The 13397-nt window shown below is 44.0% G+C and overlaps 1 protein-coding gene across 9 annotated transcripts in view; it reads right to left on the reverse strand.

The window, feature by feature from the left end:
• SYNE2 (spectrin repeat containing nuclear envelope protein 2) overlaps positions 1-13397 on the reverse strand; it is a 1823309-nt gene that overhangs the window by 1001135 nt on the left and 808777 nt on the right. For all 9 annotated transcript variants that reach the window (XM_069207355.1, XM_069207357.1, XM_069207362.1 and 6 more), the window contains 2 exons: positions 13097-13381; positions 9011-9232 (listed from right to left, as the gene is read on the reverse strand). In XM_069207355.1, coding sequence (XP_069063456.1) covers positions 9011-9232; positions 13097-13381 — 507 coding nt within the window. The remainder of the gene's footprint in view (positions 1-9010; positions 9233-13096; positions 13382-13397) is intronic.

Raw genomic sequence — 13397 nt, forward strand, 5'->3', positions numbered from 1 at the left:
CCTATTGGCTTTGACATGATATTATACATTGCATTTTGTATTCAGCTCAGCTGCCTATGGGCTTTGACATGATATAAGACATTGTATTTTGTATTCAGCTTAGATGCCTATTGGCTTTGACATGACACTAGACATTGCATTTGATATTTAGGTTAGCTGCCTATTGCCTTTAACATGACATTGCATTTGATATTTAGGTTAGCTGCCCATTGCCTTTAACGTGGAGTTAGACATTGCAGTTGAGAATCCAAGCTGTATTTTTCCAAGCTGTGTTTTTGCACCAGATGAACCAAGATGTTTTGCTTTCACAGTAGACTAGACCTGATAAGAGAGAGTACATGGGCGTTGTTTTTCCTCGCTTGAGCTTGGGAACAGGAGTAGTCTTGGAGACCTGGCCAGTCTCCAAAAGGCTTGCTCAGTTTCCCAGGTCTGAGAGGAGGGGGCACACCTTTGTAACAAATGTAACAGGCTGCAGAGAGTGAGATTCGAATCTGCCGGACCTCGTGCTGGAGCTTGGCGCCAGCTGCCAGCATCCCGTGTGGGTAGATGAAACTCTTTCTCGCGGCTGACAGGGGTCATCAGCTTGCAGACCTTAGAAAGATGTAGCTGTAAATAGTTCCTACACGGTGAAGTATTTGTTTTGCTTTGCATTCAATATCTTATAAATATAACCTGCTGTGTATATTGCAAACTGATATATTTTGTTTGATTAACGCGGACTTGAAAGCTACTAATTCGTCATTCATTCATAAACATTGTGGTTGGGGAAGAATAAAATAACAATAAAAGTCTTCTTTGACCTCACAAGTGCATTTCTAGTGTGTTATGTTAGTGCTTAGAAACTAAATAAGAGGAAAGCACTACAATTGGTACCTGGAGTCGTGGGGTCGGTCATTAAGAGGTGATTAAGAAGGGGTTTGACGAGTTAGTAGATTTCTAAGTGCACACTTTAAAAGTGTAATTGTTTTTTGTTGTTTGGAGAATTACAGAAATTGTTTTCTGTTTGGGGAATCACAGTAGCATGGCAGACCATGTCTGAGAATACATGTGTTGATGAACTGCCTGATGGTGCTAAGAAAAACTGTGAATTGTTTTCTGTTTGGGGAATTACAGAAGAAAATGCATGTGTAGCTAAAAGGCCTGATAATGTTTTGAGAAATAATTCCTGTTGTATATATGTAGAAAACGTGTCTTTTGGAAGTAATGATGACAGAAAGGTCTGGATACCTTTATCTGCTTACAGAGAAATGCAGGAGAAATGTAGGAAGTTGGAACATGAAAATAGGAATTTACGTGAGCAAATTAGCCCGACTGAAAGTTATAAAACTGCTGTTTTTGAAGAATCTTTCTTGTCCCATTCCAGTAATGAGGGGGTTAAGACAGCTCCGAGCTGCACTGAGTTTCCGTGTGAGCCAGGGTTTTTGGCAGCCAAAATGCATTCCTTAACTGATAACACGGAGGAGAGAGCTCAGAATGTGATGTGCACAAGTAAAACGAAAGATTTTAGAGCAAGAGCCGACTTTCATTAGCTTGTTTGATTTTTGGAAAAAGAATAGCCCTCATTTGAGAGAAATCCTAACACTTTTGTATATGGTCACTGTGAAAAATTATATGCAGCTGCGCGCTTGTGATTTGGCAAATGAAATAATGCAGACTTTAGGTTTTTGCGCAGTGCAAGAAGGAAATACTTATGTACATGTAACTCAAGAACAAGGAAAGAAAATAGTGCCCCTGGCTAGAATCATACAATGGATCTGGTACTTGCAAGACAGAGCTAGAGTACCACAGGTAAAAGAATTACCGGTGAAATTGTGTGCACCATTTGAATTCGTGTCTACTGAAGATAAAAAGCATGTTTGTTTTACTAATGATTCATTGACTGAAATGTTGTTTTCTGGCACCGTAGAAGGAACAGCGTTGTATAATGTGTGTCAGATTTTAAAGCAAGAGCTACATGAGATGTGTCATTTTTATGCTGATTTTTGGTTCTTTGATAATGTTTTAGCCACATGGCTTGTACCTAACTGGTTCAATTACCTTGCAGATGTTAATGAGAAAAATTCAGAGAGAGAAGTGTTCACCCAGAATTCTGCCTTAGTGGGGATGGCTAAGTGGGTGCCCCAGAAATGTGAACAGCTGAGAGAAAAAGCCACTTACAGGTGGGCAGAGATGAGAGAGATGCACATTCCCCTAGATTTGATAAAAACTGTGCAGCACGCACAAAAGCAATCTGTCATGCAAGCAGTCACAGAGCAGTTGGGGAGAGGAAAGTTACCAGATCAGAAATGGCAAAGTGATCAGGTTTTAGGGAGAGTGATTGCTGCAGATTACCAAGGAAAAATCGAAATTATGCTGATACCTAGAAAAGAATCTGATTTATTCATACAAATTGGAGACAGAATGGCCCAAATTGACAAAAGTGCAGTGAATGGAGGTTTGGTAAAGAATGAGTCTGCCCCAGCCCTTCTGACAGTGCAAGAAAAGGGAAGCTGTGGCGCAGCAGATAAAAACCTCAGTGCTGATGTGTGGGCTGAAGCCCCAAGTGACCCTCCAGAACCTGCAGAAAATATAACAAAGGGCCCCAAAAACGTCCTGCTGATTATAAAACAGGGAAAGAAAGAGGAAGGGTGCAGTTTAAATGAAAAATGTTATTTGCAAGAAAAGTCATACTTGTTTCTTTTGCAGATCCTACCACGTTTCGCCACTGTCCCTGAGTGCGCTGTGTGGTCCCCCTTCCGGTGTGTGCGTGTGGGGTCGGGGAAGGGACCGAATCCCCAACCTGAACCTGGCTGAGTAAAGTGCCAGCACCATGGATCCATTTTGCGCAAACTGCGCCTTCAGTTCAAGTTCAACTTGTTTGCTGTGTTTTTTTTTTTTTTTCCCTCTCGTATGGAACTCTGACTTTTGCTTACCTTCCAGCAAACCTTTCAAGTGGACCGTGCACCTTTACATGAGCAGAACTCATGCCACATCAAATTGCTAACACTGTTGAATTAGAGACTCATTCAGAGAAAAAAAAAAATTGCCCAGTCTTTTCTATGTAGATGTATCTGATGTGAAAGGTTATGAAATCAATGTGTTAATTCACTTCTATTGCTTTACAGGGATTGCTTTGATCATAATGTTTTTTTTGTGCTGATGTTTTTTTTTTGTTTGTTTGAAATATGAGATATGTGAAACAAAAATTCATTGGTCAAAGGGCGGAATGTCCTGCTATTTGATAAGTTTTGTTTTGACCAATGACTTTGTGTTTCACCACTGCGCATATTAGTTGCTCAATGTTCACCAGTAGCACATGGTATGTTTTGTGCAGTTTAGCCGCCTATGGGCTTTGACATTGCATTAGTCTGTATTCTGCCTATTGGCTTTGACATGGCATTAGCCATTACTTTCTGTATTCAGTTGAGCCGCCTATGGGCTTTGACATTGCATTAGCATTACATTCTGTATTCTGCCTATTGGCTTTGACATGCTGTATCCAGTCTAGCCGCCTATTGGCTTTGACATTGCATGCCTATTGACTTTGACATGATGTATTCAATTTAGCCGCCTATTGACTTTGACATGCTATTAGATATTCTGCCTATTGGCTTTGACATGATATCATGTATTACATTTTGTATTCAGCTCCGCTGCCTATTGGCTTTGACATGATATCATATATTACATTTTGTATTCAGCTTAACTGCCTATTGGCTTTGACATGATATTATACATTGCATTTTATATTCAGCTCCGCTGCCTATTGGCTTTGACATGATATTATACATTGCATTTTGTATTCAGCTCAGCTGCCTATTGGCTTTGACATGATATTATACATTGCATTTTGTATTCAGCTCAGCTGCCTATGGGCTTTGACATGATATAAGACATTGTATTTTGTATTCAGCTTAGATGCCTATTGGCTTTGACATGACACTAGACATTGCATTTGATGTTTAGGTTAGCTGCCTATTGCCTTTAACATGACATTGCATTTGATATTTAGGTTAGCTGCCCATTGCCTTTAACGTGGAGTTAGACATTGCAGTTGAGAATCCAAGCTGTATTTTTCCAAGCTGTGTTTTTGCACCAGATGAACCAAGATGTTTTGCTCTCACAGTAGACTAGACCTGATAAGAGAGAGTACATGGGCGTTGTTTTTCCTCGCTTGAGCTTGGGAACAGGAGTAGTCTTGGAGACCTGGCCAGTCTCCAAAAGGCTTGCTCAGTTTCCCAGGTCTGAGAGGAGGGGGCACACCTTTGTAACGAATGTAACAGGCTGCAGAGAGTGAGATTCGAATCTGCCGGACCTCGTGCTAAAGCTTGGCGCCAGCTGCCAGCATCCCGTGTGGGTAGATGAAACTCTTTCTCGCGGCTGACAGGGGTCATCAGCTTGCAGACCTTAGAAAGATGTAGCTGTAAATAGTTCCTACACGGTGAAGTATTTGTTTTGCTTTGCATTCAATATCTTATAAATATAACCTGCTGTGTATATTGCAAACTGATATATTTTGTTTGATTAACGCGGACTTGAAAGCTACTAATTCGTCATTCATTCATAAACATTGTGGTTGGGGAAGAATAAAATAACAATAAAAGTCTTCTTTGACCTCACAAGTGCATTTCTAGTGTGTTATGTTAGTGCTTAGAAACTAAATAAGAGGAAAGCACTACAGGTGGCCAACTGGTTGAAGCCATTATTCTTACCTTTGAGTCATTCCCTAAGTCATTCCTTTGCTCATTTTCTGTCAACATGACCCCCCCAGGGAGAGTTCCCTTCTGCAAAATTCCTAGTACCTGTTGTCCTTGATTCTGAGCAGTCTGTGAGGATGTTGTAGACCTAAAAGGAGTCGCGTCCTGTATGACTCTTTGTTCTACGATGGTCAGCTCCTTATGACTTTTGCTCGAATGTGTAGTCGTTGGATTTTTAAAGCTTATTTCCTTGTTTAACGTCAACATATCGCAGCTATGCCTTCTGTCAGCTGGTAAATCTGCACTGCTTGTCGGAGTACTTGACTGATAAACCACCAAACTGATTGTTATCGGTGCACATGTCTTCTGCCATCTGCGGAACTGGTGGCTTCCTAATTTGCGAGAGGCACCCAATGTGCCCCCACTGCTTTGAACCTTAGGGTATACCGTCTGCGCATATGTATTTATCTGGGTGTTATGTACAACAGATGATAATCACTGGATGTCATGTCTGCTTTGCCCATTTAATTTTCCATGGATTTTGAACCATCTGGATTAACCAGCCCTTCTGCTTATTCAGCAGCAGCAGTTGGTTGAGGGAGAGAACTAGATGCAGCTTGTGAGGTGGGGTTTTGATGGAAGGTTGGATAGATCTGAAGCCGTGCAGAGCTGTCCCCAGGAACATGGGGCCCCTGCTTGTCAGAGACATGTGGCCTGCTACTTTCATTTTGTCTGTTGAGACTCAATCTATTCTTTCTTTTATAAATGTGTCTGTCGGTTACTTTCATACACCTACCCACCAACCGAGGGATTAGGGGCTTCTGTCACCTGCCCATTTGTGCCATCTTCTGTGGTGGTCTTTCCAGGGGGGGGGGATCGTCGACCCTGATTGAGATTTAGTTTGGGGCAAGATGCTTGATGCCATATCTGTTCCTTCTTCATTGGACTCACTTTGTTTTTCTATCATCTCTATGGCTGTTGATTCCCCTTGCTTCCTGTCAGCCATCGGGCAGCTGTTTTTCCTGCTCACTTCTGGGGTGGTTTTACAATAACTTCTGAGTGGCTAGTACATCAGGCAAAGTAGATAGTTTATCAATTATTACGTCATTTGCACTTGTGGCTGCTGAGCTTCCTTCATTCCGTTTATTCACCCAGTTCTCCAGCCTCCCAGTTAGCGTATCAAGATTCCTGTTGATCGTATGTACAGTTTGTGCAAGCATGTGCATTAATTGCAGATGTATCTCTAGCATATGTGAATGTCAGGTGAGGGCTTTAACTGCAGCTAAGAGGCAGCTAATGGGCTACCTCCACCAGCCGCACCCATACTAGACGAATAATCCTTTATGTTGTCAGGGCCAAAAGCATCCCCCGTCTCCGCATCCACACTGTAAACCTCTTTTCTATGCTCTGGTGGTGGTGGAGTGATCGTGTCCCAGAGCCCCTGCGCTGGTTTCCCTAAAGGTGCGGAGCAAGTCTGACTGTCGACAATGGCACCTTGTGCATAAAGGTAATCTAATTGGGAGGGGACCAGGTGATGTATCAATGCTTCGACTAATAGCTTACGATTACCTGTTGGGGTATCATGGTTGGCCACTATTGGTTTGCCTTTGCTCTTAACTGTGGACCTCAAAGTTCTTTTTGGGCATAGCCCTTCTGTGATATTATTTACTGACAGGGTGTCAGAGCCCACACCAGGGCTCCCTCTGGTATCTCCTAGGTTCAATGTTGAGATCTCAATTACCTTTTGGGCACTATTCGCCGCCATGGAACTAGTTGGTGAGCAAGGCCTGATGTTATAGATACTTCAGCTTTTTTCTAACGCTGTGTCTGCAAGTTTTACCAACTCTGCAACAGTTGAGGCATCCAAGCTGGAGCTTAAGGCACTCTTTATTAGACTTTACCCAAATCTGTGCTCCGGCGAAGGTGCTGTCAGCTGATTTGATCAATTAGGTTCAGGGACCCATGGTGTATCCTGGCCCCCCGAATGTTTAGCATCGTCGCCTACCTCCCCTCTTGCGAAATAATTATGAACTAAACTTTTAGCATTCATCGGTCTCGGACCATGGACCCCCTTACTCTTGGCGTCCACTTTAACGTTCCTAAGGGGCTTGACCTCCTGTGGCTGGACCACCTCAGGTTCATTTTCATTTTCATTGAGGGGACCCATTTTGTCCTTTTTCTCCATGTCTGACATTGCCCTCTTCACACTTATCAACTTTCTTACATCTTCTTTTTCTGTGCCTGGATGACCAAGCTCCACCAGCACTCTTGGCCCATCTGTAGGTCTGCCTTGCTACTGTTAGCAGCCTCCTGGTGCATACAACAAAGATTCAATGGGCAAACTTCCAATTTCCCTCAAAGACCAGAGAGACCCTACATGCTTTTTGTGACTGATGGAGTCAGTGGGAGCTCTGGGGGAGCCTCTGCTCTTGGGCTGGCCTCAAACAGGTCCTTAATGGATGATTTACGAACTTTATACAATATAGTCTTAAGGCACAAACAGACTGCTCTCTTGGGTTGTTTGCTCCAAAAAGCTCCATAAAACTTCAGTGACTTTGAATAGCTTCAAGTAACAACACCATTTAGCGCTGCCACACCCTATTCCTTTGGGTTGGGGGCACGAGCATGCTAAGTTCCTTTGCACCTTTGGCGGGCAGTGGACTGGGGGCAGACAGTCTGCAGGTGAGTTGGAGGGAAGCAAGTCTGAGAGCCCAGGGCCCTCAGACCACCACCTCACCCCGCTGCACTTTCCAAGTTGCCTTGGGGGGCATGTGCGTGCTCTACTTGCAGAACCCCAGGAATTGAAAGGCCCAGATATCGTAGGGTCGGTCAGTCTCCTTCCAGTCCAGCTGGATACTCTGAGGTGGGCTAAGGTGGAAAAACTGTAGCCAACTGAGTTGAACTGGGGGGGATGACGTAAAGGGATGCTGAAGAGCAGGAGGGGGTAGTACGTAGAGCAGCCGTACTATGGAAACAAACTGCATCAGCCTATTGCTGCCCGCTTCTGCTCCACCAGCAGGGACCACAGCTCTGAGCCTGCTACCTCCTCTGCACTTACCCCCTGCTGAATGCAGGTTTGATCCCAGTTATAACTCTGCACAGGGCTCTCCCCAGGCCCACCTCAGGCTCACCTCGGCTGCTGCCCTGGTGCTCACGGCTTACGGGTGTAGTGGTAGAAAAGCCAAATGTCAAAACGTCAAGGTGCTGAGATGGCCACTCCTTCTTTCTTCCACTCACCCGCGGTGCTCAGCCCGACCACCAACAACCCCCACTGGCCCCTGCCACAACCCTTACAGCGGTGCCCCAGTTGAAGCTGGGGAAGCACCTGGGTGCATTAGCAGTTAAATGAGTGGGTCGCGGGAGCAGAGCGGGGCGAAGCGGCACAGAAACAGGAGCTGCTGCGGCAAGCTCTATGCTCCGAGCTCACAATAACGCTCACACTAACGTTCACACCAACACTCCTTCTCCACATACAGCACGCACAGGCTAAGTGTTTCAGTACTTGAGCACTTGCATTATTAATTTGATAACCTGTGTGTGCCCACTGGAGGACAGATCGTATGTCAGCAAATTGTTAAAGCCTTGCCAGTGCTGCCTACCCAGTGGTGGTGTATTGGAACTAGGTAAAATTTATGTTCAGGGTGATTAGGATCCATGCTGAGAGAAATTCAGAATATAAATGACAGAGAGAACTGAAAACTGAAGCCCAGTGGCTGTCTAGGGCAAAGGTAGAGCGCCATGGTTTGTTAGACTGTAGGGACTGTAATGCAGCTTGAAGATTGATAGGGTGAAAGGACATGGATCATGTTGTGAATCAGACAGTAGGACAGTGGGAGAGCACCCATTAAGTCATGATTTCAGGGAGCCAGCAGGAGGCTATGTCTGTTTTTTATTGTGGAAGTGGACAGCAGACATGAGATATGGTTTCTCATTTGGGTAGCAGTAGTGACAGCGTACACCAGGAATGCTTTTGATTCAGAGACTTTTAATGAATACAGTTAACTGCGGAGCATGGTAGACAGCAAAACATAAGTATATGTTATATTGTGGCTAAACAAACACCATAAATTATGAAGAATCAAACATGGAGGAACAAACACTACACATTATGAAGAATCAAACAAGCGTCAAGTACTTCACTGGTAGAAGGTATATCTGCGTATTATGATGTTAACAACATGGATTGGAGCATCCTGTGCCTTTTGATGTATGAAACGTTAGTGGTTTGGGAGACCCATTCTCTTCTATGCCATAACAGTAATACTATAACATGAATATTTGTTAGAAATTTTCTATTGAGCATAGGTCCCCATTTCAAACGTAGCTGTCCTCACCTTGCTTGATGAAGAACCCTTTTTCTTTATGGCGCTTTTGCGAGATAGTCCACGTTTTGGTTTCCTATTGAGGTTTCCAAAACTTTCATCCAAATCTTCCAATTTAATAGATTCCATTTTGTCTGTAGGAATTTCCTCAACTGGTGATGAAGCTTCTTGTTTATCGAATTTCTCTGGCTGCAAAATCACCTGTAACGTTTTATCTTTCTGACTGGAAAGTACCTGCAGATTAAAACAATATATGTATATTTTAGGTAACTGCACATTTAATATTTTTATTGTAAGCTTGTTATAGCATAACAGGCCTGACAATTTAATGAACACAACAAAACAAACGGATGACAAGCAGTACACAGCAATATTAATATAAACTTGAGATGATTATCAATGGAAAATCCAGTGTTAAAATAAGGATTGTATCCAAGCACTGACTTGATATCTATTCCACTGTTTTAACAATAGTAATAGGTCCCAGATCTGTCATGTCATTCCATTAAAACAAGGAATAGAATTCCAGGACCCTTGGCATGGAAAAAAAGGGACTGATATCAGCGCACAGAGTAGTGCCTATATATAGAATCAGTACGTCACTTCCAGAGTGGAACAGCATCAGTGCAGAACCACATGGCGCCACTTATTGCACACAGGGGTACTTTTGAAAAGTTTCTAGATACTATCTGGGTCCTGGGGAATATTCAGAAGGGGAGGGATCTGCAGTGAGATGTCTCTGGCAGAAAGAATTAAACTGAACTGTGATTGGTGAGGAGTTAAAAAAGATGCTAAAATTCAACTGTCAGGGTATTCCCCATGGTTTCTTTATGCACCTTTCAGATGTGGAAGCTGTATATTTTTTTTGCCTCTTTTGACCCGTGACAGTTGCTCTTTAGTTTTTACTTTAATTGGACATCTAGTTGATTACTGCAATGAGGTGTATCCGGGCATTAATAAAACCGTTACTCATCTTCAGATCAAATAATTTTCTAAATCATCTTCATGGTGCACTGCTCTGCCTACAGTGATCTCCCCACTTTCTCTCAAAAAACATAGGCCGAGATGTAGCAAGGGTTTTGCGAGTCGCAAACGGCGAAAAACGCCGTTTGCGACTCGCAAAAGCCACTTTGCTATGTTGAAATGCATTTTGCGAGTCGGATCCGACTCGCAAAATGCATTTCCGAATCGCAAATAGGAAGGGGTGTTCCCTTCCTATTTGCGATTCGCAATGGTATGCAATTCCATTTGTGACCGCGTATGCGGTCGCAAATGGAGTCGCAGTTACCATCCACTTGAAGTGAATGGTAACCCATTCGCAAACGGGAAGGGGTCCCCATGGGACCCCTTCCCATTTGTGAATGGACCCCAAAACATTTTTTCAGGGCAGGGAGTGGTCCAAGGGACCACTCCCTGCCCTGAAAAAAACGAAACAAAAGGTTTCGGATTTTTTTTAATGCAGCTCGTTTTCCCTTAGGGAAAACGGGCTACATTTAAAAAATAAAAAAACTGCTTTATTTAAAAGCAGGTCGCTAACATGGAGGCCTGCTGACTACAGCAGGCCTCCATGTTAGCGAGTGCCCATAGTCGGTATGGGGCCGCAATTTGCGACCCACCTCATTAATATTAATGAGGTGGGTCTTTGCGACCCCATACCGACTCGCAGAAGGTGTCTGAGACACGTTTCTGCATGACATTTTGCGACTTGCAAATTGCGAGTCGCTAGTACTCGCAATTTGCAATTCGCAAAATGTCATTTTGCTACATCTGGCCCATAATCCCCTACGCTCTACCAAATTCACTCTATTGGGTATTCCGCATTTCTACAAACCTTGGTGACGAAGTTATTCTATCCCTGGCATTTGCTTTAGAATAGCCTTCCCCCCGGTCTCGGCAAGAATTCAAAATATTTATCTTTCAGAAGGAAGCATACCTTCTTGTTTTCTCTGTAACTCTTTTTTGTATTTGTTCTTTGGCGGTACTCACATTTCTTCTAGTGCCACGATAACTTGGGAGAACAAATACTCAACAAAACGTCTATGACATAACACAACATGACATAACATATAACATGGTAGATGAGAGGCTCCTTGAAAGGTTGGAGATAGGAAATTCAATCAAATAAAACAATATAAAATATGGGTTCTTTCCCCAACATGTATTTCATGTATACTAAGAATGTTCAATTTCAATACCAAGGTGTAATGCAAAATAGTACAAACATAATGCAAAATCACATACTTTGCTTGCCTCACGAAGCTGTGGCAAGGTAACCGAGGCACAATGTCCATAGGCCCTGCACACTGCACAACCTGAAACCACGCCAGACATCAACCAGGCCGTCCAAAACTTCACCTCATGGATCACCAAATGTGCCGACAGAGTCGCCATGCTGAAACTAGCCAAATCCACCAACACCTCCAGTTCACCAAGCTGGTACACTCCAGAACTTAGAAACTCCAAATGCAGCTGCCAACGACTCGAGAAACAATGGCGTGTTACCAAGGCCCCTTAGACAGAACTGCCTACAAGTCAGCCCTCAACAAAAACCACCTCCACATCAAGATGACCAAGAAAGAAGCAATCACTGCCCAAATCGACACCTCAGCCAACCACATGAAAGAACTCTTCAAAATCATCAAGGAATTCTACAACCTGATAGCCACAGAGACCACCATCCATCCTTCTCAGGAGCTCTGCAACTCCCTCTCAGACAACTTCCACAACAAGATTTCCACCATATTCAAAGACTTCCACCCCCACCCATCCCCGCTCAGCCCTGACAATCTCCCTCAACCAATGCACACCAGCCACATGATAACCACCTCATCTTCCATCACCGAAAAGACAACCGCAGCCATCATGGCTAGGCCTGGGCAGAGTTCACAAAGTTACACTATGCAGAACATTGCAAAGTGACCAAAAAACTCTGTGGTGCTACACAGTGTTCTAAAAGCAGCGGAGTGCATTTGGTTGCGCCATTCGCAATGATTTTTAGCATTGAGTGCAAAATCAGCGGGAATTGACCCCGCACAGCACAAGAGGGTGCTGCTTCTTTTCTGCCATTCAACTAGATATTCTACTCGAGAGTCAGCTTCCTCAACGCGAACGGATGGTTTCTCAATGCAAGCGGTAGCAACCATCTGCCGGGAGGCGGGCTGGAGTAAGATTATCCTCGCTCACGGTTAATGTTGGCAAGCGCGTACTAGAAGAAAACTCAGCTACTCCACAAACTCCATGAGATGAGCAGAGTTCACCATCCACCCCTAATCATGGCGTCCATCTACTCGGGAGCCACCACCGACCCATGCCCACACATGCTCTTCAACCTCAGATTCAACAACATTAGCATGGAACTAACCACCATCCTCAACATCTCCATCTTCACACCATCATTACCACACAAAAAGAAGCATGCAGAGGTCAGGCCCCTGTTCAAGAAACCCTCCATTGACCCCAGCGACTTTTAAAAACTGCAGACTGATCTCCCTGCCCACCCCCCTCCCTGTGAAAGTTCTTGAGAAAGCCATCAACCAACAGCTTACCGACTACCTCGACCGGAACCACCTTCTCGACTCATCACAACTGGGCTTCCGACCAATCACAGCACCGAAACCGCACTGATCGCAGCCGTGGATTATATCAGGACACTCCTTCAAAGAGAGGAATCAGCAAGCCCTGATCCTCCTTGACCTCTCTGCAACATTCAACACAGTGTCCCACCACACTCTCCTCAACAGACTTCACAACATAGGCATCCAGCAAAATGCCCCCAAATGGATCGCCTCGTTCATCTCAGGCTGCACTCAGAGCATCAGCCCCTACCCCCTTCACGTCTGCACCCAGGAACATCACTTGCAGCGTACCTCAGGGATCCTCCCTCAGCCCCACCCTATTCAACATCTATATGATCCCCTCCCACACATCATCAGATTCCGTGGACTCAACATAGTCTCATACTCCAACGACACTCAACTGATCCTCTCACTCACCAAGGACCCCCTTTTTAGATGTTAAACAGCAAAAGAACAACCTTGGTAATGCCATAAAAAGTGTGTCAGATTTTCTAAGTCCTGATGATGTTAATATTCCACATACCTTAAATATTTTTGTTTCCATATCTTCCTGTGTACTGACTGTCTTGACCTCACTTAATGAACTGTCCTTTCCACTTTTCTTATCTGTGAGTGACAGGGCCTGAATTGGTTTGGTTGTCTCATCAGATTCCATGGTAGTGTGTTGAGGTTCATCTTTTAAATCTTTCTCCAGAACCACATGTGCTTCCATTTCTCCTTCAACAGTGTCTGTCTTTTCTGAAGAGGTAAACGTCTTAACTTCATGGCTAGTCTTCTCTAATGTTTCTTCATTCTCTCTGTCAAGCACCTGCATTTTTTTCCAA

The sequence above is a fragment of the Pleurodeles waltl genome, chromosome 9 (assembly GCF_031143425.1).
Source record: "Pleurodeles waltl isolate 20211129_DDA chromosome 9, aPleWal1.hap1.20221129, whole genome shotgun sequence".
Lineage (NCBI taxonomy): Eukaryota > Metazoa > Chordata > Amphibia > Caudata > Salamandridae > Pleurodeles > Pleurodeles waltl.